The sequence below is a fragment of the Lissotriton vulgaris genome, chromosome 11, assembly GCF_964263255.1.
Source record: "Lissotriton vulgaris chromosome 11, aLisVul1.2, whole genome shotgun sequence".
In the NCBI taxonomy this organism is placed as follows: Eukaryota; Metazoa; Chordata; class Amphibia; order Caudata; family Salamandridae; genus Lissotriton; species Lissotriton vulgaris.
The window spans coordinates 90674731-90702275 of NC_141699.1; the positions used below are offsets into that span (position 1 = coordinate 90674731).

At 43.0% G+C, this 27545-nt stretch overlaps 1 protein-coding gene across 1 annotated transcript in view; it reads left to right on the forward strand.

Annotated features, from left to right (window-relative positions):
• Positions 1-27545, forward strand: part of SLC2A11 (solute carrier family 2 member 11) — a 593392-nt gene that overhangs the window by 90875 nt on the left and 474972 nt on the right. Inside the window, exon 2 of the mRNA XM_086942750.1 lies at positions 7565-7627. Within this exon, the coding sequence (XP_086798876.1) occupies positions 7565-7627 (63 nt within the window). The remainder of the gene's footprint in view (positions 1-7564; positions 7628-27545) is intronic.

Sequence of the window (27545 nt, forward strand, 5' to 3'; positions counted from 1 at the left end):
AGTTGCAAGAATATACCTCTGTCTCCCAAACACTGAAGAGGAAGTGGATAGAATTCCTGGAGGGGGTGGTGAGTTCTTTCGTCTGAAAGGAGGTAGAGGCAGCATGGCGAGAATCTTGAAGCATGCTTGTTTTAGAAGAAAACACTTGTAATCTGCCAACAGGCTCTGATGTTCTCCCGTTAAGAGGAATTGATTATCAGATTTGGCAACAGAAGGCCTCCGTATGTAAATGGCAGGTTCATTACGTAATGTATTTTCATGTCAGACAGTGTCGGCGGACACCCTGTGACACCAGCACTCCTAATGACTAACATTAGAACTTCCAAGACAAATGTGCACCTGTGGTGTGATGAGTCGGGAGCTGTGAGATTAGCAGCGACGCAGAGTCAGACAACTCCACTAATAACAGGGGCAGGCTGAAAGCGACAGGCCTGGAGCACGGCCTCGAGATCAAACCCCCCGTGACTGGGCTCCCGCCCTCGCCCTCTGATCTCCGGGGGGGGGGGGGGGGGTGACTCAGTCTTGTCCTCAGCACCAGCTAGCTGCTCGTTTCCCTGGATCTGCTGACTTCAGGCCTGCGGCGGCCAAGAGCTGACGAGGACCTCGGTCAGCGATTTACAGCCCTGTCATCACGTGCGGAGGAAAAGGCGGGAGCCGGACGGTGCCGAGAGCTGGGGATGGAGAGCACGTGACTTCACCTACACTCCTGGCTGCCATGATTGGCAATTATACTCCGGAATCATTAACTGAGGTCCATCTCAACAGCCGGCCCGTCACAGGGCTGCCACCTGGTCGGGGTTCTACCGGCACCACCGGTATCTTTCTTTACAGTTTAAAAACAAGCAAAATACCTAAAGGGGATATTTTTAGTCCTAATCTCTCCATACTTCAAACAGCAAATATAAATAGAAAGCACTTTTAAATGTGCTCTGGGCCTGCGTTAATGAACCATTACTATGAAGTAAACCAAGGCAGAAAAGCCATGTTACAAATGAACACATATGCTTTTGTTTGGTGTTCTATTTGGTAGCCTGTCTGGGCTTTTGCAGACTTTAAAAACAATAACAAATGGCCAGTATTTTCCTCTTGGAAAAGTGGCACCCCTAGCAGCAGATGGAGGGTTTGCATGGCGACGATGATGATGCAATGATGCTTAATCTGATACATACATAGACGTTGCTTCCTTGAAACGAATTGCTTCCACTCTGGGGAGTATATTAGATTTTCATATATTGGAAAGCTTTCTTTCTAATATCCCACGAGCCCTTTCTCTCACACTGTCTCTCTTGCTTTAATGCCACTTCTCTCCTTCTCTCTCCATCTCTCTCACCTGCGCTGTCACAGAGTGAGAGTGCATGCACACACACAAACACACAGGCACACACACACACACACACAAACACCTATTGTGGGTTTTGCTGTAGTGACTTCAGGAACAGGGAAAATATGATAGAACAGAAAAAAAAAATTTCAGTAGCAAGGTACCTTCAAAACAAAAAGTATGACTTAGTTGTTTCTCATCCTGGGTTATTGTGATTCCTCTTCTGAAGCAGTGGCGGTTTCTCCCCGAGGGCGTCGGGGCTCCGCCCACGTTACCAAAAGTGCCATGCTAAGTTTAAAATCTATTTTAGTAAATCAGTAAAATGAATCACAGACTAGTACTGCTGTAAGTCGATGGAGTCTATATTGCCGCCTCGCCGGCCGTGACAGTGAGTGGCCGTTCGTTGTGGTGGCTGCTGGCTGCCTGGAGGCATGTCACTCACTCACGTCACGTGATTCTCCCCCTTGCGGTCCCAAAGAAGCTTCATTTTTGCCGGGCCGACAACCTCACAGCCCTGAAGGCTGTGATATTATCAGCTCGGCAAAGATCTAGCTTCAGGGCCCAGTCTCCACCCCCTGATGGCGTGGAGGTTAAGATAGCCCCGGGCGTTTTATGTCCAAGCCCGGTATCTCTAACCCTTCACTTCAATCAGAGAGTGGAGACCTTTCCCAACTCATTACAGGGCGTGGTGGGACCCACCCACCCTGTGACGAGTTGGGAAAGGGGTGAGGCAGGACCCTTCCACCGTAACCTGTGGTGGAACTTTCTGGAAGGAGGATTAGCACAGTCGGAGTGGAGTTCCCCACTTCCCCGATTGATTGAGAGTGAGACTGTGACTCACTCGTCTCAGTAGAGTAGTCGGAGGTCTACGGCAGTTTACCAGAAGGCAAAAGCGAGCCTCTGCCCAGGTAAGGCCCAGGCGGGCATTTTTTTGAAGTTGCTATTGCTACCACCATTCTGAAATGGGCACTGTTGCTGAAAAGCGCCGCCACCACGTGAACCCAACCCTGTCTCTTAATGCTGTATGTAATCTGGAGTCAGACCACCACAGTGACAGATAAGGACACTCATTGTACCCCAGGAGGAGCCCCCACCGGCCAGACGGCCAACTTCCTCCTCCGTCCCGTCCTCCTGAGGTGTCCACGTCCGGCCCCTGTGTCCAGAACCTGTCCTTTCTCACAGCGCAGCGCTAGGTAATACCAGAGCTCGAGCCTCCAAAGCTGCCCCAAAGGATGTGGGGGGGCTCGACAGGACCAGATTAGTCACCGGATAAGGGGATTTGTTCATTGCAAAGCTAACTTTGTGTCACTTTGTTCGCTGCAGTGCAGTAGATGCTCACACGACAGGCCCTGTCGTGTGAGCATCGACTACACTGCAGAGAGGACGGCAGGCGATGCATGAGTCTAACAGTGAGCACTGGTGAATCCACCTCTTCGTTCTTAACCAAAGAACCAACAATGTTCAGGCTAATCAAGATAATTATCCTGGGCCGGTACTTTATCAATGAAGATGTGCTGACAGAAACCTGTTGCACGTGGCAAAAATAAGAGAGGCAGCGGCAGGCAGAGAAGTTCTTTACTGCAGGTTAACAAGAAGCTGGGTAACACAAGGAATTGAAAACGGTTAGTAAAGCAGCGGCCCCTGATCACATAGATGCACTTATTTTTAAATGAATTATTCCTGGCTTGGCATACTCCAAGGTTATTGGAAGGATCAGATGGCCCTTGTTTTTATTTTTAATGATACTTTTTGCTTTTGACAAACTACATACAAATAGCAGCGATCCTAGGTGAAGGGGGTTTCCATAAAAAAAATGTCTTACACAATCAGTACACTCCTCAATAGCATTAGCAGACACTTTTAATTTGAATTGATACACGGTGGGAGGGGAAGCAGACAGCAGGACAGAAAGCAATATCTTTTTGGGATATACCAGATGACCGAGTATGCAGCACATTGCACATAATGCCATAGGCGTCAATTTTAAAATATATTTCCAGAGGTGGTTTTCTATGTGGCGCCCAGCGCACAATTATTCTCTGGAGTCTACAGTGGAGCTGAGAGAGGCTCAAAATAATTTATTTTTTTTACCCATCTTTAGGGGCACCTGATGTGACAGAAGGGGGATTAACAGATGGAAGGGCAGGTGGGACTGAACAAAGAAGATACAAACGGATGCTAATCAATAATCGGTAGAAAGAAGTGGGCAATAATTGAAGATGTCCCACATTATGTGCAAATTAATAAATTAGCTGAGCTGGAAGTTGATGATCGGTACATGACTGTGTGTACAGAACATTAAAGAAGGCAGAGCCTTCGGACAGTCAGATGAATCTCTTCTTCAGGTTCAATGGTGGACGTTAAGGAAAGCTCCATGTACAAGCCTTATTAATGCTCGATTCCTTTATATCATAAGCATGGACAGTATCCTGTGCTTGTCAAGATTTGACACACACAATGTCTTTCCTACAGCTATGCCTGATCAGCATAATGCTGATTTTCAATGGTTGATATGCATTCAAAAATTTATGACCACACAGTTATTACAAGTACAATTTAAAATATTATATAGGAGACAAAGATGAAAGATGTCTCACTTGACAGAAAATGAAATTAGATGACAAAGGTAAGAGGTAAGGATTGAAAAGGGTTTCAGGATGAGGTGGTCGAGGGAAGCCAGGACGCAGATGACAGACTCAGGACACATCAGTAACATGTGCCTTGTCATTGCCCATGCACCCCATGCAAATGTTATAAATAATGGTCCTACATCAGTCGGACTGAGGTCAGCTCAGGCGTGTAGACCTTGTTTGCATTGCATCACTGGGAGGGTCTGACCAGCCAGCCAAGGGCCTGGTCCTTTCATTCCCTCTGCTACTGTTGCTACATCACAGTATCCCACCACCCTCTGTCTCAGTGGACATTCCAGGAAAAGACCCCCCTCTGTTCGGGAGTTTACAGCTTTCTTGCCCCTGAGCAACCCCCGGCTGGAGCCCGGCTCTGCAAACACAAAGGCGACAACCCGTAGGGTACCTCAGTTGACCTTGTTGTTCCCAGTTGTCTATAATCGTTGTTGGAGTTATTTTTGGTTAAAATCATATTTACTTAGTAAAATGAACATTTTGCTTTTGATACGATAATGCTGCAATGTACAGAACTAAGTTTGTCTTGCCATTACCCAAACTAGGCGTTCATTGGGCTCTGACTCCATCTTGGTTTGCAAAGAAGTCATGTTTTCATCATGTTTTCAAACTCTAGTCAAACACTACGGAAAGTGCATGTATTTGGGGTGGAGTGGGAGGGCCTGGGGTGTATTTATAACTCTGGTCAAAGACTGCGGAATGTGCATGTATTTAGGGTGGAGTGGGAGGGCCTGGGGTGGATTCATAACTCTGGTCAAACACTGCGGAAAGCAGTGGGTGTTTCTAGTCCCCGAGGGCGTCTTCTATCTTCTCTCTAAATAAATATTAATAGTAAGATTAGTCTCTTGATGCAGTCCAGCCTTCTGTAGCTCAGCAAGATAGGTGATCAGGGGAGTCCAAATATCCTTTGTTATGGATCACTAAGGCATCAGCTCCTAAAAGTTGCTCCTGGCTGACAGAATGCTTCATCTCTCAGTCAGTGTTTAAATAGTGGGGCGTATGGCGACCCTGCACTTGGCCAATATAAGCAAGATGGTGGTCAGCCTTCAGGCCCTTGAGGGTGCATCCTTCACATACCTCAGCAATCAAACCTGGTCTTTGACCACATGTGTAATGCACTATCTTGCCATCTCTGTGATTCCCAATGTGTGGGAACCTGGACTTTACGTGCGCACCTTCCTTCCTTTTTTCTACCACTGTCACCTTCGAATCGGTTACACTTGTGTTTGATCATGTGCCACACTTTTGTTCTACTTTACATTACCGTATAACATTTAGTATGTCTTTGCACGCTTACTCTACCTGGCTACACTTGTTTGACTATATGCCGCGCTTTGGTTGAATCAACGTACACCATATATTATGTCTTCGCACGCCCAATCTACCTGACTTGTGACCATTTTTGATATACATTATGTTGCCAGTGTTACATCACCTACAACTTTTAACATGTTCCTTAATGTGCGCGCGCTCTCTCCTTTTTCTTTCTACTCATGCCATTTCCCTACCGGCTGTCTTTGCCTTTGTTCTGTCTGCCGCCGTATGTGATGATATCATGTTGACACATACATTTTGTACAGTATATTTTTCTACGTTTGTTCATATATTATATCTTTGCACATTCATTCAACCTGGTTGTGACCATCTTTGATATGCATTATGTTGACATTTTTCAGACCCCCTACATCTTGTTGACCTGTTCTTTAATGTGTGCTCTCTTTTTCTTTTCCTTTTCTTTGTCTCCTCCTTCCTTTCTCTCTACCTATGCCATTTCACTACTGGCTGTTTCTGCCTTTGTACTGTTTGCCAATGTCTGTGATGTAATCATGTCGACTTATACATTAGTACTGTATTCTTTTACTTGTGTCTTTTCTTTTTTCTCCCCTGGTATTTCCACTGCGGTATTTTGTTACGTGCTTTTCTCTCTTACTGGACTCACTTTCCCCTTCCCACTCCAGTCTCACCACAAGGCCTACATCCCATTCTTCTTGCGCCTCCTATCTCTCCCTTTTCACTCGATAACCATCGCCAACACACTACCCTAACTGAACGTTGACCCACACCCTCCCTTCTCCTGTGTGTTTTTTCTCTCTGCTCCTATCGCTATGTTTGCACTTTCTCTCTGCACATGGAAGGCGAGCATCAACGTAAGTGCCCCCACCCACCCCATTAGCAAACCAGATTGGAAATCAGATGAGCCTTGAACTCGTATAGATGAGCTGCAAGGCATAGGACTAAAGACTGCATGGATTTGAGCTTGCTGCAGGCCGCGCTTGTGTTAAAATCGGGGAAATAAACATGAAAGAAACAGGCACACAAACTGCTAAAAACTGCATCGTACATTTATCTGTCTGATTTATCTGACCAACCCATCTGAGTTTATTTCACCTCATACTTAGCGGCTGAAGACTCTTGGCTATCTGAGTTGGCGCTACCTAAATGCACACGGCATGCTAATGCTGAGTTTACAGAGTTACGTAGCGCGCTATGCTCCTCATTTACTCCTTTTATTTGGGGCTCATTCTCAGTCACAGATGCTAGGTTAGTAGTATAATAAAGTTATAACACATTTGTGGAAAGAGCCTGGTTTGGTGATGGCAGGGAAACTTTCTCTATTGTGTGTTAATGATCGCTCATGGTAGAGGTTTAATAGGTAAACCTCCCAGGTTCGTTCATCCATTGAGTATGTTGATTTCTCTGATTAAATTATATTGTGAATTGGGCTCTAAAACGCCTTCCAGCATTTGGCTTTCTAGGTTCTTGTTCAATGTTGAATATGTATTTTAGTATTGGAGCTTGGCCTGCCTTTTCGGGATTTCCTGTTTAGCTGTTGATTGCTATGCGCACATCTCTTAGCTCTGACAAAAAAACAGGCATTAGATATTGTATTTTTGTGTTTCTCCCTCAGGTTCCATAGAGTTATGCTGCTTTGATGAATCGGACTGTGCTGGTAGTCTACCATGGCTAGTAAAATTGCGGGTCACCCTAAGCAGATTTGAGGCCAGATGTTCGACCATGGCATTTAGCAACTTGCAAATTGCGCTCAATTGCAAGTCAGGATTTGCAAGTCACTAAATGCCATGTACAACAGTGTCTGATACACAGTTAGCGATTCCTAATGGGGTTGCAAATTGCATGTCTCATGAATATTATTGAGGAACTCGAAATTTACAACTCCGTTTGACTCTCCCAGGTATGGTGGCCTGCTGGGCTCAGCAGACCTCCATGTCTGGGATTGTTTTTAAATAAAGCAGTTTGTTTTTAAAATGCAGCACATTCTCCTTAAAGGAAAATGGGATGCATTTTAAAAAAGAACATTTTTTCATGTCATTTTTTAAGTGTAGGCAGTGGCCTGTTTCTCTTTAACACAGTGGCTTCTGAAAGTCTTGAAAATGCACCATTTGCCTACTAATTTTTCAGGTGGTTCGGGCTCGCTCGCTCGCACCGTGTGCACCGTCGCTAATTTTGTGCACCACCATTAATTTTACGCCTTACCACTTTCAAATGTCACCAGCCGCCACTGTTCTGAAGTGATAGTAAGCTTCCTGTGTAGTTCTTGGGCTCGGTCCTTCTAACTCGTTATCTTCTCCCTTCTCTCCAGGACTACGTGGATGGGCCGTTTGTGGAGCTTCCCACCCACAGAAGAACAAAGAACTTCTATAAGGTAATTGTCTCTGCCGAGTTTTATACTCCTCAGCTTTGCTTTTTATATTTTCTTGTATCGGGGTATTTCCTTTCCTTCCTAAAAATGGAAGTGCTTCTTTCTCTAGTGGTAGCTTTACTAAAAAATAGTAATAATCTTTCCTAACTATTTTCTGGCCAATCTCACTTGTCTTTCCAAACTTTTCTCTTTTTTAGCTTAGGCTCCTTCTACTGTGTTCTGCCTTTTTCTGAGCTCACTATCTAGTCAATTAAATAAGGCAAATCCTGCCAACAACGCAACTAAAGCAACAAAAACATTACTGTTTCCTTTAGCGGAGTTCCTCTCTTGCTCTCGCTCCTGTATCTCCCACAGTAGCTTACACTTGATCACCATTCTCTATTTGGGAACTTCTCTTCTTGCACTGGGTGCCCCTACCAGCTGGTGTGGCCACCCTCATACACAGCAAACACAAGGAGATGATGGACAGGGCGTGGACACTTTTCAGACACTCACCCCCAGTCACAGATCTGGGTTAAATCCAATATCGTTCTTTAGCTCACTTTGCCACCTCAGTTCAGACCCAGCTATATGCAAATCAGTCTTAAACCTGTGCCTCGTGGGTGCAGCCCAGCTGAAATGCCAAGCCAGGTCTTCCCTGGACTGGAAACAAGCATCCTGGGACCAATGTTCCCTCTAATTTTTCCCCTCTGTGTGTGGCACTGTAAGGTCTCTGTGCGATGCAGCCAAGGCTATGTGCACCAGTAACCCGACCGCACGTGTGGTTGCAGCGACAAATATCAGTGCAGATTGTGTGAGTATTCATGTTAATCTCAGTGCCAGTCATGTGGTGCAAGTACCATGAAAACTTTTTCAGAGGCACACAATATGCCCCGCTGGTGGCTCCCTGTGTGACAATGTTTGTTGGCGCACCCCAATGATCACTCCCGCCAGTGATTCCCTCACTATTACCCTGTAACAGTGCCCCTCAATGTCTCCATTACCACTCTCTCTGAGATGTATTTAATTTGTTTTATAACGTCTCTCATACCAGTGTATTGTGTACTTTACATTGCACACATATTAAACAGAGACAATCAATCATAGATATGTAAATCAGTGTATAAGAAATGTTACATATGGCAGAGGACTGCAAGGTATAGGAGAGACATGTCATTCATACTGACATTATAGAATACAAGTGGTCCTAGACTAACGTCGTATTGATTTATCAGCAAAACATAGCTAGAGGATATATATATATATATATATATATAAATATATATATATATATATATATATAGCTGCACGTTTCTGTTGTCCATGAAGGTCTCAGAAAAAGAAGGCTGGCACACTGGTATCCAGTTTCAACGATTTAATACACCAAAGTCCCCCCTTCACCCCTTACATTACAGACGCGTTTCGCCTTTGCAAAAAAAAAATAATAATAATATATATATATATATATATATACATACATATATATATATATATATATATATATATACTGATAAGGCACCAACAGTATCTACAAAAATACATTTCAATTCAGAGCCACTATGATGTTGATTGATAACATAGTTTATTCAATCAAATGAAGTATTATTTCAACAAGCAAAGCATACCATTTTTAGCGCATGGTTATCATCATCAGACAGGAAGTGATTATGTAAAGAATCAGTGCTCATGTGAAAAAAGGATAGAGGGTTACGGAAAGGTAGGAAACAGAGATTATTAAACATATATATATTTTTTTTACATATGAGATCCAATGTAATTTACAATCCTGTCTCTCATTACTGTTGAGGCCTACCCCTATACAAACAATATAACATGGAGCATTTAATAATAATAATAATAACACCTTTTATATAGCGCCTGGTTACACTAGGAACAGTGTGTCCCCGCGCTAAATTTCAAGCTGTTCTTTCCACAGTGCAATGTCTTTTGTTTATCAAACAATGGGGAATCAGGGGGAGGGTGTAGGCCTATCTCAGGGGCGTCAACGTTTCGAACCAGGTGCTTAAGGGTTAGTGTAGACCTCAGCGGTGGGTCTTCTTCAGGACAGGGGTAGGGAGTATCTGAAAATAACCATGACACTATTAGCATGGCTGTACTAAAGGGAGTCTGTCAATAAACCCAGTTCAAGGTGCCTAGAAGACTAAAACTTTATATGATGATTATGCTCACCATGGGAATTGTCAGATGACTGACCAAGAACAAATCATATATGAATCGATAGTTCGATAGTCCTGTAGACGTATCAGGAAGAAAAGCCCAGTGCTACAAATAAACATAGGACAATTAGGTTGCACCATACATAAAGAACAATTAGACGCAGATGGTTGAAAGTGACTTACCGACAATGCGGGGATCTGCTCGTGGGCGTTTGGGTAATACCATCTAGTTTAGTAGATATCATCAATCTGCCAAAAAGATTGCCGAAATATTTGTACTGCTGCTAAAGTCATAGTGAATATCATAACTCAAAAGGGCCCCATCGATAAATACCTGTCTCTAACGATAAAAGACGCTCCAAGAATGGTAGTGTCCGTGCTCTCCTATTAGTCCGGCATGAGCAGTGGTGGTGTAAGCTGTTAATAAAAGGAAACGGAGAGGGTAGAGTCAGTGCCCCTCCATGTGATGCTAAAAGAATGTTGCAAGCTCCCCTTAGTCGCAGGAATTACCTTAGATAAATCCTAGATCCACTGCTGTACACGAGCCGCATCCGTCAGTCTCGCTGCCAAAGGAGAGAGCAAGCGGCGGTTCTGACTGGTTTGAAATCAGCGTGCACGTAGACAACCGACCGCTGTTGCAGTAACGTGAGTTGACACAGAGAACAGACTACTCACTCGGTGAAATTACGGTGAGGTATTCAAGAAGATTCATATGTTGGACCCATTACAAGCATGATAAGATACATAAAGTGACAAACTGCCCAGAGTCGAGCGGTCACAATTGTACTTGAGCCAGCAAAAATAAAAAGAAAGGGGTCAGTGGGATGGCGGGTTGCATCTAATGTACAGGCATTTGTCAGAAAACTACATATCAAAAAAACAACAGGTATTGAAAATGGTTTGGGTCCACATTCACACTTATTACACATAACCACATATAAACATTACGTCGATTAAAACTTAAAATATACAATATACAGCTGCTTCTTTGTGGAACTGGTATCGATGACGGAGAACATACACAGAAGTCTCTGGTCACATTGAGAGTTTCACATTCACAGGTCTCCTCCTAAATCGGGAACCCTAATGTCAATTCCCATCTCCAAGATCTATGACAGGGACTTAAGGGACATGTATACAGATATCTGGTCAAACTAGCCGGTATTAAGAATGCCTATCTGTTTACTGATCTCCTCATGTTCGTTCAAGCCCTTATTTACAATATCAAAAATGTGGATCCACTTGCATTCGCGGATATTGAAGGTTTTGGCAAAATTTCCACCTCTTGGATTTATTTGCACTTTTTCAAATGCTTCAGGTCTAACATGATGACATTGAAAGAACTGTAACAAGTCTCTTTGTAGTTACATAAAAGGTAGTGAAGGGTGGTACTGCCGCAGAGTTAAGATTTTTGTTTTTTTCACCTTGAGGGTGAGGGGAAAAATGGAGAGCCCGATAGGGACCTGTTTTGGCAGCCATAGAGCTAAAGGGAATTCATCCCCCCACACGTCCTGTGATACAACCCGGGATGGTGCAGCTCGAGCTGCTGTGGGTTAGGCTGGGAAGTGTCTGGATTCTTCTCGCCGGCACGCACACGTTTTTCACAGGTCTTTAAAGACCATTTGCATATTTACATACATTTTTTTAAACTGGTTACTGAGGCTTCCTTTTTTTTCTGATTCCAGTTCCCCCAGGGTCCCCACTCCGCCTATTCCTTTCATTTGTATTTTACATTTAGTGGCATAGTGTGAGAATGCATTTCCTGAAGAGGAATATAAAGAAGGGTTGCCAAAAGTAAAATGCCAGCCATGTGTTGTTTAGCTCTAGAACACAATTAAAAGTGTTTTCTATTTATTTTTGCTGTTTGAAGTATGCACAGATAAGTGCTGAAGATACGGCTTTAGGTGGCTGTTTATTTTTGTACCATCTGGGACATCAAAATAATGAGCTGGCAACCCTAATCATATGAGTGAAAGTTTGTTGCAGGGTCAGAACATTATTAATTTCCTCCAGCCTCGATCCCTGATTAATGCCATAATAGCAATAGTTTAACTTGCATCTGAAACTCTACTTCGCCATCAATAACATTATGAGTTACTTCAAGTGTCTAGGAATGCACCCTGCATTCAAACAACACACTACTCATTCTCGCCTTTCCCTTTCATGCCCACCCTGCACTCATAGCGATCACAAAACACTCACACCATTCACCTGCTCACCCTGCACTCACAGTGATCACTCTATACTCAAAATGCACTTGTGCTGTTCACCTTGTACCCCACCCTGCAGTCACATGAGCACACTACTCACCCTGCACTCATATGACACTTCACTGACCTGTCCCCCTCACTGCTCAATCTGCAATCTTACTCAAACAAGCCCATCAATAACCATGCATTCATTCGTCCCACTCTGCACTTACATCCGCACCCAAATTCATCTGGTCACCTCACTCAACCTGCAGTCACTGGTCTTACCCTACTTTCACACTGTCACATCGCTCACCGTGCACTCACATTGGCATACCTGCCACCCACATAGCGCAGAGGGTAATGTGCCTGCTACAAAGAATGTGTACCGTACAGATCACAGAACTGAGTGCGAGTAAACTATGAGTAGCGCAATAAAAAAATTAAATGTTGGTCAGAAAGGTGCTATAGCGAGATGAGGTGCATTGCTGGTGAGTGGTAACGAGGGAATTCATGAAGGAGGAAATGGGGCACCAAAAAAGACTGTTGCACCATGTGCGACCAGTGCTAGGGGTAGCCCTGGCTGGGAGTGTTAGCCCCCACCCCGAAGTTCAGGTCTAGTTGTGCCCCTGCGTCTCGGCACCTGCGGCGCACCGCCGGCAGGACCCGGTCCACTTAAAGCCTGGGGTTACTTTTGGTGTCTGACCGGGCCCACTTAAAGCCCTGGGTTTGGGGTTACTTTCTGTGTCTGTCTGCTCTCTGGTGCAGCGAGTCACAGGCATGAAGGAAGTCTGTTGACACCACGTGATGGCAGATCAAAGCACGTCATGCTTGTAGTCAAGGCTTTAAGTGGGATGAAAAAATATGGGGGTCTCTCATAGGGGCTAATGTAATGAAGGGCATAGGTTGAAATACTTAAGCTGAAAATCTGTACTTAGCATAGTGTGCTGCCCCACTGGTATTTTGCTGCATCTGTCCATTCATCCAGATATATAAATATATAACACAACGAGTAACATTATACCTACAACCAGCCAGGGCTGTTGCCTTTGTCAATGGTTGTAAATTGTATAAGATAAATAAGAAATAGGTATGACTTCAGTGTAAATACAATTAAACATTCTTCTGTACTTGTGGGTGAGGTTGTGCTAAGGCTAAAGCTGCCGTCTTTCGAGCTGAGAAAGCAGCATTTATCCTCACGTTGGCTCAACATCCTTTGATTCAAAGCTTGTAGTCTTGCTCATTTCATTTGTTGATAGAACTCAGCACACAATCTGCCCTGCTCTATTAGTAAAATTAATTCAGCAAGTCTACAAGCATGACGTGTGCCTTCAGGTAATTCTGAAAGCACAAGTCGCGATTGTAGACTTCTATGCATTTCTTTTGTTGAAAAGACACAGCTGCAGGGCAGATTGTGTGCCTTTGTTAGAGTAACCATGTTAATTGTAGCGCATGATGGGCGCTGCGATTAACATGAGTACTCTCACAAAGGCTTACAATCTCTCCTGCAGCCGCGACCTTTCAACAAAAGAAATGTAGCAAGTGCAGGAGACACTTGCTGCTGGAGTAACTTGCTGTTGTGCGCGCTTCAAATGCCACACTGCGTGCTCGAGGAGAGACCGGTGCACGCACGCCCATGCGCGCAGCTTACTGAGAACAATGCCTGGGACCGGTTTCGGGGTAATACCCCTCATCAGTCAGACTAGCTAGAATCCAGTGGCAAAGTGAGCAAGAGACCTACATCTGGGCATACCCTACCAAATTAGGGTGAACAAAGCAAACATAAGGAGATGATGGACGGAGCACTGAAAATTTAGAACGAAGATGGATTCAACCCAAATCTGTGACTGGGGGTGATTGTCTGAAAAGTTTCAGTGCTCCATCCATCATCTCCTTGTGTTTGCTTCACACTCATACACAGGCATGCATCTGTGTTAACCACGCTCCTCCAGGAGTGTAGTCGGAGCAGAGTACTGGTCCGGGTCCTTCCTGGGCTGGTATGAACTCACATAGCTGCCAAGTCAATACTCAAAGAAAACACCTCAGATGATTAAGCCACTGGAGACTTGAATGTGCACACAGACACTCACACATCACAATGGCAATAATCAAAAACAAAATACATCACCAGCTGTAAATTCATCTTGGCCCACTCCAGACTGGGGGATTCACAGCTGGGATCAAGAGACTCAGCAAAACCGGGAGCTACTGCATAGCAGATACGTCCATCGTTCAGGCCAAACAAATGCCAGTCTCCAAGTCAACTAAACCCAGCTTTACAATCTCAAAACATACTAGAAGGTTCCAAGAGGCCCTCCCTTGCGCCAAGGAAACTTAGTCGAGTTGGCCACTTTCCATGCAAGCATTCCAAAGGCATAGGAGTTCTCAAGTTCCTTCTGCACTTCCACATGTTCCAGCCTTTATCTTAACAAAGCTTACGAAAGTCTCCGGCAGTACATTCAACAATCTCCCAAAGCACAGAAAACAAAACAATCTTGAACGTGAATATCCTAAACAACTCGAGTTATCTAGGGGCCCTCCTGTGCGCGCAAAAACCTCAAGCAAGACAGTCAGAATCAAGATGACATGAGAGCATGTCATAGCCAATAGTAAGAACTTCATAATACTTCATAATACTTCTTAAGTACAACACAGTGCACATTTGAGCACCACTGCCTACTGCACTCCGAGACCAAGAAGTACATTCCACACCTCTCTCTCTTTTTATGCTTTCAAATGCACTTCCAACACGTTCTGTTCCTGGCAAGGCTGTTCTACTCTGTGAAAGCTCTCCCACTTTAAAACTACAGGATTACACGAAATACCTCGTCAAGGAAACATGCACATGCAGGGAAAAATGATGTCATACATTCAGGCTAGGGTAAAATAAACCACAAAAAGACAATTAAAATAATGGTAGTCAAAGGTCATCACACGGTTTCAAAACATAGGAGTTCCTTTAGCACTACATACCTCTATTTTGTGGAGTATCTCAAAAATAAACACCAGGCGCCCCTTACTGAAGAGGTGCAAGTCAACTGCAGATAAAGAGACCAAATACATAGCACCTTTTTAATGGAATACCCCATGTTACACCTGCCAGTCCTAAAGCCAGTAACACACATCATCAGTAGCAGACAAGTGTCCTGACAATCAGTAGGGGTGCAAGGCTTGTGAGGCTATTAAAGCTCATTTTGTGGTATTGTTACTGGACATTGGACTTGAGCCGTGAATGCAATTCATGATCAGTTACACGGAGGCAGAATATCTTGCTTTGCTTGTGTAGTCAGGCATGTGCTCTTGGGACCAGTCAAAATAGCTGAGGAACAGTTGGGCACTGCAGATTAAGATTAATAAATCTAGGAAAGTTGACATCAAGGGCACAGTCCTGGGGCAATCAGCATGCAATCCCTGCCCATGGAGTTCTCAAAATTCCTGATTTCATGAGTGATCAACAAAATGAGTACAGTACAGTGTTTTTTTTAGCATTCAGGTTCTTCAGAATCCAAATAAAAAGACTGGGCTCGATGAGATGCTACCACACCTAATTGGGAAACTTGAGAGCTCTGTATGGTGCTATTCACAAACTTTCTCGACTGCCTTGCAACCCCTGGAATGGTATTGTGTGGTGATGTCAGCCACAGAATGGAATGTTATAAGAATGTGTTTATTTCATGGAGCAGGGAATTCCAACTGGGACAGTTGCTCGAGTGCCCCTGCTTGAAGAGAGATGTCTCCTGAAATAAATATATGAAAATTCCACATCAACTGTGTTTGTTTATGAATACCGTACTGGCGATGTTCTGGGATGATTTTGATTTATCAGCGTGCATATTATCTATTTATTACTGGACTCGAGCGTCATCATTATCGATTGACTGTGGGCAATTTTTGGCAGGCACTGACTTCCAACCTTAGGAGGCACGCAAGCATTGAATTTTTTGTTGTGCGGAGCGTGTTTCTCTGAATTTAAGCCTAAATTTAAGCCCAATAATCTCGTTATCGCATCTTGCAGGCGCAAGCAAGTTAACAAAAATACTGACCTCGAGCAAGATCAAGCGCGAGCTGTGCGCACGTGAAGATTCTAAACTAAACTGAGTACGTGTTGAAAGAAGCGCGAGCACTCTATTAAGCTGAAGCACTAACGCGTACATTGTTTTAAGCATTTGCACAGTGAAACGTCATTTGAGCCCATCAAAAACATAGCGCGAACAAGGAATTACCTGTGTCATTTTGAATTCCTCGTTGGGAACAACTTTTCACTGCTGTGACTTGCAGTTGAATTCTCGCTGGGAACATTTCTTCATTGCTGCAATCCAACCATCAAGTTGTTACCATAGAGCAGAGGTCTTCAAACTTTTTTACTCCGAGCCCCCCCTAAGCAAAATGTTTTGAGGTCGGGCCCCCCTCCAAAACTATATGGCTAGGATTGGGGGAGCGGGAGGGACATGGCTGCGTGCAGGGAGTGGGGCTTATGAGATAATTTCAGGAATACTTTTTCTATAACTTATGAACCGCACCAAATATGAAACTTATAAAACAGCAAATGCATCAAACAAAAATAGATATCCCAAACAAACTGATCCCCATAATTGGGGTATTGTGAGCCCCTCACACTCTTTGACCCCAATGCAACTATACTTGGTGCACTAATGATAACTGCAGTCCTGAGTAGCAGGCTATCTCCTCTGCCTCTTTTACCTCTTCCCCACCATGATGGATCATCACCTCTGTCCTAATGCTTGAAAGGACAATACGCTCGGATGCCCCTTTTTTCTAAAGGTAGACAGTCATAATTGTAATGCAGTGGGCCCCCCAAATTCCTGGGCCCAAGCCCTTCTGCATCTGCATCTACTCCTTTATGATAACCAGCAGTGGCCACTTACACACTTGGCAGCAGTACCAGCTTCACTAATGTCCCTTTAAAAAAAAAAAACACTTATATCGTCCCCTTCTTTCCGGTAGCTCTCTAAATAAGCTGTCTCTGGCCATTTGTAAACCAAAAAATGATTTTGCATAGAGTGCTCGCTATTCTGGGCCTTCTCTTTGACAATATCTATGAATCTCGACCCTTTCCTCTGTCTCCTAGACCATTTCTGTGAGGCCCCAAGGATCGAGAGGATTAGGGCTCTACATCTGAATGCACCCCTGCTGGCCTTCTACCAGCCACCCCATGGACTCATGTATGACGTTACAATGCATGCTTTTACCACGAATGCTGTTACAACACCAGTTTTACAACGCAAACCTTTACAACGCGTAGCTCTTTGGGGTGCTGGATAGTGAATAATTTAATTTACTATTCCAACTCCAGTCCCCGTGGACACTAGGGAAGGTGTTGGATAGTAAATTAAATCTATTCCCTATCCTAGAGCGCCCCCCAGCGCAATGCGTTGTAATGGTTTTCGTCGTAAAACCTGCGTTGTAATAGCACTGATTTGTAAAAGTTTCGTTGTAAAGGATGTTTCCCACAAAAAACTTCCCCTGAATGTTTAATACTGACTTTGGACATGCCTGTGCCTGAAATCGAAGTGGGTGGTGGTAGTGCAGAAAGGTAAAAAAGAAACTGCCTTCTTAACAGCCATTAATTGATTGAGTCACTTAAAGCCAGGGCCTCTGGAATTATGAGTTTCTGCAGCAGCAGCGCTTTCCACATAATTATCAGTTTACTACATTTGCTACATAATCTCCAGATTTCAATAACAAAAAACTTGATTCTAGCTCAAACGGAACAAAAGTTACTTAAAGCGTAGCAAAGTGTTTCCGGAGCAGTGGAAGTCCCTCCAAAGACTGGTAATCTTGTATTTGCTTACTGCTGTATTTGGGTGTTAAACTGGTACTAATGAGGTGAAATATTTCCCCTGACAGCGTTACCGTGAGTTAAAATGACAGAATAATGAATTGATGCCAATGTGGCGCATTGTGTCGCATAATTTGCCTTTTCTTGCTGGATAATTTAGTCAAACCTGCCGCATAATTTTGTTCTTTTCTGCTGAATAATTCCAGTGGATCTGCTTAAAGCTTTATGGTGGCGAAGATCTATTCTTTTTAAGATGTAATGTAACAGAGTTATCAGTTGGGATCTGGAATAGTGGTGACAATTACAAAAATGTCTGCATTAGATACAGTTTGATTACTTATTACTAAAAAGTATATTTTGAAAGAACTTGTTTTATCTCAATCACTGCATCATTTTGCAGCAGTCTAGCTTAGAGTATGTAAATACTGTTTTGACTTACATATTCACAGTGCTTTCTGCCACAGGCTGGTATTAAATAGCACTATAAACAGGGCCATTGGAATTATGCGGCAGGAGAAGGCCAAATTATGCAGCATGGTTGACTAAATTCTGCAGCAAGCAAATGCGAATTATGCTGCATATTTTGTGAAAGCATTACTGCACTATTTTGCTATTTTTACACTTGTTAACATTGTCCTGGCCTTTATTGCCCCTCATAAGTACCACATTAACACCCACATATAGCAATAAGCAACAGAAAGGTGACCAGTCAACTTTTAGAAAGGGCCTTCCACTGTGAGGTAACATGTGTTGCTGCATTTTTTAATCTGCAAATTATGCAGCAGACGATGGATTATGTGGCAAATGCGGGAAAACCATAACTATGCGCTTTGAGTGCAGGGTGAGCGTGAAGGTGAAGGGTGAGAATGAGGAGTGAGTTGTCTGAATGCAGGGTGAATTCCCAGACACTTGAAGTTAATCAGCGTGTTATTGACGGGGTGTAGGGTTTCAGGTATAAGTTAAACTATTGCTATTATGGAATTAATCAGGGAATCGAGGGTGAAGGAAATAAATAATGTGCTGATCCTGCAACAAACTTCCAGTCTTATGATTAGGGTTGCCAGCTCATTATTTTGATGTTGCATACGGCACAAAAATAAACAGTCACCTAAAGCCCCTTCGAAAAGCAAATATAAAGTACTTTTAAATGTGTTCTAGGGCCGCCTGAATGATTCATGACTGAAAATAAAAGGAACAGACAGAAAGTCACATTACAAATGAATACATACTTTTTTATTTAAGAACCTATTTAGTGTCAAAGCCAGGTCTTTGCAGGCTCTTTAAGCATACATGGCTGGCATTTTTTCTATTGGCAACCCTTTTTTGTATTCCTTTTCATGAAATACACTTTCACACTTCAGCAGTAAGTTTAAAATGCAAATGTATGGAATAGGCAGAGTCGAGGCCCCGGGAGTACTGGAAAAAGAAAAAAAAACTAAGCTTAGGTAACCAGTTTCCAAATGTATGTAAATGGTCTTTAAAGACCTGTGAAAAACTCGGCTGTGCTGGAGTCTTAATAAGACTCCAGACACTACCGAGCCCCCACTGACCTCTGGCCCCATGGCACTCTTAGGGCTTCGGAGTAAATGAAAACAGCCTGAAAATGCAGCAAATAAACATCGCTGCACTTCCAGGCGTCATCATTTACATGTGCTGGCAGAGGCCTTTGTGCCCTCCCTGGGAACCCATCCACGCCCCCCAGGGGGGCGCACCCCACAGTTTGAAGAACTGTGCCATAAAGTGTACCTCACACTGTTCTTCGTCCAATACTGCCATCGTGTGGTCTTTTGTGGAACTTCACATTAAACACCAGAAATTCAAACCGTTATTTGCACACAATATGTATTCAAGTATTTATGCAAGTTCTTGTGCAAGTCAAACCTTCCGTGATTTGCAAACTAATTTCAAAGACAGTCATTTCTGTGATTTGCACACAATATTTATTTCAAGTGCAAACTTTCAAAAAATTACAAGTCCAGTAATTTACATAATATTTTCAGAAGAAATTTCTTCAGTGATTTACTCACTAGTTATATTTATGTGCATTTTGTGATTTAGAAAGTATTTCCATTTATTTGCATATTATTTTTTTTCATGTGATGTACACAACACTTCTGAAATATTTTATAATTTTGTGTTATGGATATTTAATATATAAAAAAAATGCAGAGTATCTCACCTCCAGCACCTTTTCTGCAAGAACCGAGTCAACCTTTATTAGAATGGAAATTGTGGATTCGTTCATTTAATGCTTATTTAATAACTATTGATGCTACGAAATTTAAACCTGATAGAAAAAAAGGTCTGATGTATTATCATCTCCGGGTAGAAGGGCAAAATATTTTTGATCATTTGCCCGATTATCCTGACATTGATGAAACTGACCTTGATTAATACCAGCTTGCTACAGCTCAATTAGATAAGTATTTCTCAAAATCAAAAAATCTTGTTGTCCATAGGTTTAAATTTTTCACACGTGTTCAGAAAGCATAGACTCTTATGTCACTGCTTTAAAAGTGTTAGCTGCAACTTGTGCATTCGAAGATTTTACTTCCCAGTTAATAAGAGATCAATTGGTTGCTAGATGTAATTCGAAGAAAATACAAGAACGCCTTCTCACGTGCAAGATAAAGCTGTTGATATAGCTAAAAGTATAGAAGGTTCATGTCAAGATGTAAAGTTTTTAGAGGACTCACTCAACAATACTGCTATTTCTGGTGCTGTTGTCAATAAAAATATTTCTAACTTTGATAAAAATGATGTCAAAAATAACAAAACAGTTTTTAAATCTACAACTCAATATACTCAACCTACTCATTCTTTTTCTCAGAAAATGTTCTATTTCAGATGTGGTTCACCAAACCATGTCTCTAATTTTAAATATGGTCCTGCACTTGGCAACAATGTAAAAAATGTGGTAAAGTGGGTAATTTTTCTAAAGCCTGCAGGAGTGAAAAGTTTAGTACTGGAAGTAGGTTCAGTAATTCTAATCCTGTACGTTGTGTAATAAATGATGACCATGACCATAATACTGATGACAACATTGATGACACCTTAGTTAAAGAATTATCCTTAGGTGTTAGATGCATCAAACAAGATCAAATTTCTCCCATTGCTGATCCAGAAATTGAAGTGTTGTTTAATGATATACCCATTATGCTTCTAACAGACACTGGAGCTCGCATTACTATCATAGACCATATCAAATATGAACAACTTTGAGGCTCTCAACACTTACTATCTCCTGATGTCACTACCGTGGCTTTTGAAGGCATGTGTATGCAAGGGATTATCAAAAAAGTAGAAGGTACTTTATGGCTTTCTCCCATAGTTTTAGATAAAAAAAAGACAGGTGAACTTAAAATGTGAGTTGACTTAAGGAGTGTCAATGACGGTATCTGGTTAGATAATTTTCCTTTGCCCAGGATTGAAGACTTAATAACAAAAATTGGACAATCTAATGGGTTTACAAAACTTGAGCTCAGATCTGCTTACCTCCAGGTGGAATTGGACAAAGCTTCGAGTCATCTTACAGCCTTTGTCACACCTGATGGAACTTTTCAATTTTGCAGAATGCCATTCGGCATAGCTTCAGCTGCAGCTGTTTTTCAACGATTAATGTCTGAAATGTACTTTGGTATTTCTCAAGTGGCTGTTTTTCAAGATGACATTCTACTTTTCACCAAAGATGAATCTGAACATGATCTTTTGATAACAAAAGTTCTGAATATACTTCAATCTAGGGGCGCAACATTGAGAAAAGACAAATCCATTTTTAAAGCCAGAGAAATTGAATATTTAGGACATGTGTTTTCAAACCAAGGGATTAAACCTAATCCTTGTCTTGTCAAAAGTATAACAGATGCTCCAGCTCCAAAAAACAAAGAACAATTACTTTATTTTTAGGCATGTGTGAGTTTTATGCAAAATTTTAAAAACATTTTGCTAATTTAACAGAGTGTTTCAGATCATTGTTAAAGAAGAATGCAGATTTTGTATGGTCAGAGTCTTGTGAACAATCTTTTAAGGAAATCAAAGAGAGAATTGTGAATGTTCCTGCTCTACAACCTTTTCTTGAAGGTAGATCCACCATCATAACTGTTGATGCATGTGAATATGGTATTGGAGCTGTTCTCACTCAAATGGATAATTGACGTGAATTTACTATAGGATTTGCATCTAGAACTCCCAGACCCACTGAACGTAAATATTCAGTAATCGAGAAAGATCTTTTAGCTTGCGTCTGGAGCGTAGAAAAATTTAAAGCTTATGTATGGGGAAGACCGTTCGTACTCAAAACTGATCATTGTTCCTTGGTGAATATACTTTCTGGCAAAAACATTAAACGTACTACAGCTCACATTTAAAGATTGCGTTCTAAACTTTTAGAATTCAAGTTTTCTATCCAATATATCCCCGATGGAAAAAATTCCCATGCAGACTGTCAACTCCAGACTTCCCATTGATGAATCTGAAAATCAAGAATGGGAAAATGAAATAGAAGAGTGTTTTATTGCTTACATTGGGGATGCCTCTGTTTGCGAAAAAGACTGGATTTCTGGGATTTAATCTGATCCTATTCTTAATCAAGTCATCACATTTGTGAAATCTAAATGGCCCAAAGAAAATGTATTACAACATGAACTTCAAATATTTTGGAAAGTAAAAGATGAATTGTCCCTTGAATGTGACATTTTAGTTTGAGGAGACAAATTAGTAGCTCCTCTCTGTTTACATCAGCGTTTAATTAACTTAGTCATTTGGGTTCCATGATGACTAAGAAAAAGATCAGAGAAAGATTTTGGTGGCCACACATGGATTCTGACATTGAGGAATTTGTATCTAATTGTACCAATTGTAAACTCAGTGATAAAGTTCAAATTACTGAACCTCAAACTCAATCAATCAATCCTTTTCCTGTGAAACCTTGGCAACATATTGGTGTTGATTTTGTTTAGATTTGATTTTCTCTGTTTTTATATTACATTTCTTATGTATTTTTCTTCAATTGTTTTTTTTCTTTCTTTCTTCTTTTCTATCTTTTTCTTATTGTTTCATTGGGAAGGGGGATGATGAGTATTAGAATAATTATTAGAACAATAATAGTATTATACTTTGTTTTGTTAAAAGGGAGTGTGTGGTGATGTCAGCCACAGAATGGAATAATATAAGAATGAGTTGATGTCATGGAGCAGGGAATTCCAACTGGGACAGTTGCTCGAGTGCCCCTGCTTGAAGAGAGATGTCTCCTGAAATAAATATATGAAAAATCCACATCAACTGTGTTTGTTTATGAATACCAGATATCAGTGTGATTATTTATCTTTTTTTTATAACAGTAAGTAGGCCTTTAGCTACTTTTCCTAGTTCAGGGGTCTCCAACGGTAGCTTGGGAGGTACCAGTAGCTCACTAGTTGTCAGCAGGTATCTCTTGGACGTAGAGTCCAGCCTTGTACATGATACAGATGATGCAGAGTTTAGCAATGCTGCCTTTTACATAGTGCAGTAGTCAGCACCGTTCATTTTCAGAACCTAGAAGTGTCAGCCAGGCAAAGCACTCACAAAGTCCCATGGTCAACACACCCACACTGTTAATGGCAGCATAGAGTCTGCAATATAACTAACTGAATTGGATCCCAGCAGTTCTGGATTACCAAATAGGCAAAGTAGGCCCCGGCCTATGGGCCCCACTCCTTTTAGGGACCCCACAACAATGGATCAAAATAATATTGATTTGATCTTGAAAGAAAATTACAATCAAGTTTTATTAAATTGTTTCCAAAAGATAGAAAAAAAATAATACACTCAATAAAACTAAAACTTTACATTAAAGACTCTATAGAGAAAATACTATATTAATGTTGAATATTTATAATTTTGTTGGTTTATTAAAATGAAAAACATTTATTTTTTGTTTAATACCAGTGATATTTGATAATGTTTATTTTTGTGTAAAAAAATTGGTTTATTAAAATTGTTAGTTGGTAAAATTAAAAACGTATCAGAAGATAATTTGCATGGGGCTCCGAAATTTCGACTGCCTAGGGGCCTCCACAGGGTTTAATCCGGCACTGGACCCCAGTGCTGCCATTCACTGTGCGCGTGCAAGGTGTGAACTGGTAAGGAACAGCAAAGTAGCACAAGTGTGGAACTACAAGAGCTGCTATTGAACAACAGTCCACAACAGTGGGTGTATATCACTGCACCATGTTCATACTGCCATCATGATAAATCTACTTTTCTTCGCTATTGTTACTAACAATAATGCAACATCCTTCAATGGGAACCCTTAGAAGATAGAACATGGAATCCCCCTAAATCCTATCAAGACCTTCTCGTACCTGCTTGAATTTGTGCCACTACGCGTTGGCCTCTTTCCACACACTGAGGGAAACGCAATAGTAAGTTTGAACCTGTTTAAGGGTGTGTGGCCAAGCCGCCAACCATGATGGCCGAGTAGGCTTGTAGCTTCGCTGCTCCACACTTGTTATGGCGGCAATGACAGCGATGCTGCACTCCGCGACACGGCGGGAGGCGTAGGAGAAGATGGTGTGGCTCTTGCTGGTAAAATTTGCCTGATTACGGCTCACCACGCAGATCGGCACTGACCTGTTGTGCTGAGCGTGGTGTGACCTTCTGCCATGAGGGACGCCGGGGACTTGAGTAGCGTGCCAGCCGGAGCTGAGGCGCGGATTGTGGAACTGCCGAGAACTGAGACCGGGTGGCAGGCATGCTGAGGTAAGTCGTCGCAGTGGGGGCTAGAAGCTTCATGATGCTGGTGGTGAGGCACAGACATTCCCTGGAAGCCCTGCGGTGTCAGGGGCCATGGGCGGGCTTGGGGACCGTCGGTTCAGCCAGATGCTGTGTTGTCTGCGAGTGCTCCTCCCCCTCGGCTGCGATACCCCTCTTCTTCTTGCACCGAGGTACTGAGACCCGCCCCTATGCACTACTATGGAACACATGGCAATGGCAGGGCCCATCCGGCCTGAGAAGAGCCACACCGTAGGGGCGCATTGTGAGCAATGACCAGTGCGCAGGCAGCTATCTCCCTGAACTGCACCGGTGTTATCCTCCTGGGCACCAGGTTGGAAGGCTGGAGAGTTCCTCCATGGCCTACTACAATTACCTTACTGCTGGCAAGGCCTTGTTCAGCCTGGAGCACGCATGGGGCACGTAAAGGGCACGTAAAGGGCACCTCTGCAGATGTGGATAAATATCTACGGTGGCGCTACCATGCTGATAGCCTGTTTGGCTTAAATGAATGGAGTGAGAGGACGGTGGACCTGAATGGAACTGTGCTGGTGCGCAGCCTATCCACAGGTGGGGCCCATTCATCATTGATCTATAGGTTGTTCAATAAGGGGCCATAGGCACGACCTAGACCGCCGCAAATCAACAATGATGCGTATGGGGCGTAAAGACCCCAAGCAAAGCACCCTGTCCTTCAAAGCACCAGCACTGCTGAACAGCAGATCGGCATGGCGGAGGGAAGAGTGACGCACGCAACGGAGGTAGCTGGGCCCGACAGTTTGTTGATGTAATTAAGGCAGGCTTCAGGGCACCGGACACTCGCTTTGATGCCCTCAACAAGAGGTTGTGCTCCAATGGGGCCCGGTTGGATCAGCAGGAAGGGTGTCTGACTGTGGCAGAGGGTAGAATCTCCCTGTACCTGGACTTCACTGTTACGGCCCAGGAAGCATACAGAAAATACGCAGGGGTAAAGCCGGCCCATCGGAAGATGGGGCTACGATATGGAATGCTATATCCAGCACGGCTGAAGGTTGATGTTGATGGGCGGTCCCAAATATTCGACTTCCCCCATGATGCCCAAGTGTTCTGCCAGAAATACTCCAACGCTGTGAAGAAACGGGGCAAGGCATCACCACATCAGACACAGGACATACTGGACTCCGGTGCAAGTGCGGACCTTTTCACCACCAGTTAGTTACTTAGAACTCGTCTTTAAAGCAAAAGCTCTATGATGTCTCATTTCATAGTCCTTGAACTGCACCGCTATGGACTCGTGCCTATGGCATGTTAGAACATGGGCAAATTTTGCGAATTCGCGATCCGAGAATTTGCGGATTTGCGAATTCACGATCTGCAAAATTCGCGAATTTGCGGATTTTTGGTTTTTTTCGTGTTCGCGGGGTTTTTTGCGTGATCGCGGGGCATTTTGCATCTTCGCGAGCCGCTTGCATAGCGAAGTTACCCATGCAGTCGTTTATGGGAGAGGGAGAGAGAGATAGATAGATAGATAGATAGATAGATAGATAGATAGATAGATAGATATATAGATAGATAGAAAGAGAGAGAAAGAGAGGGAATGAGAGAGGGAGAGAGAGAACGAGAGAAAGAAATAGAGGCCGGATCTCTGAAGGGCCAGATTCCTGAGTTGCCCCTACAGAACATACAGCTTTTTATTTTTAGCAAAATGCATATGAAAATTGTGCTGTAAAGGTCTCTTTTAGTTTAACCCCTCCGGACAACTCAAAATGGGTGTATTTGCCATCCTCTCCCTTCTTCCTGTTTTTTATATCTTTAAGTGCTTCCTGATGAGGTTTAATTCCTTGGGCAGGTGCCTCGTTGCCTACTTGTAACTATTCTCTGACCCTGCTTCAAGGGTCAAAGCAGGGTCAGAGAATAGTTGCAAGTAGGCAACGAGGCGCCAGGAAGCAATTAGCAGCAGGTGTCCAAGTTGAAGTTAATTTGTTTGTAACCCTTTTGTAAAAGGTTACAAAGAAATTAGGTTCAACTTTTGCACCTGCTGCTGTAACCCTTGCTTGGCTGAAAATTCGTCCCCGCTGATTCGCGGATTTTACCGCGATTTCGCGAGATTCGCGGATCGCGAAATCGCGGAAAATCCGCAAATTCGCCCACGAAACGGATTTTACGCCCACCCTTATAATGCAAGTATGCAGGCACTATATGCCAAGATCAGGGGAAGCGGCGGGGTGTTGCCACCCCTCCAGTGCGGAAGCACGTCTCAGTTGATGCAGGATTATAGTGTTATTTATTTTTGTCTGCATAATTATTTGACCATGTTTATAAGCCTTGGGGACTTCCCCCTAAAGTTAAGTAAAGGAGGAACAAGGTTTGCAGGCTAATGTTTGCAATCCGCTGTTCTTGCAGTTGTCATTTACAGTAGCACGAGTGGTCCGAGTGCCAATTGGTCAAAAATACAGAATATAGATTATGGTTAATAAAGTTGTGGCAGAGGCCAGTGTGGTACTGATGTCTTGGAATGTCAGAGGCTTAAATAATGCCCATAAGTGTAAGCAGGTGACCAGCTATATGCAGCGATATCAAGTAGACATTGCCTTTCTACTAGAGACTCACCTCTCAGCAAATGTTAAGACATCATTGGCATCGAGCTGGGGTGCACATAAATATTTTGCAGGATATAGTTCTTATGCCAGAGGGGTCGCAGTGTTGATACATAAACGGGTGCCATTTCGGGAGGAGGAGGTCTATCGGGATGCGGGGGGTCATTATTTATTGGTTAAGGGCTCTGTGCTTGAACATTCTGTGCTATTTGTCAATGTATATGCCCCGAATGTTGATGACCCCGAGTTTTTTGTCACTGTCCACACCCACATTGAACGCATGGGGGCTGACTGTATTTATTTGGCGGGGACTTTAATTTGCTGCTTGATCCGGAACGTGAAAGCACAGCACATACGATAGCCACAAAACCATGGGCGAGACGTGTGGTGCTGGACACTATAGAAAGGCTTGGGTTGGTCGATGCATGGAGATATCACTGCACAGACCGT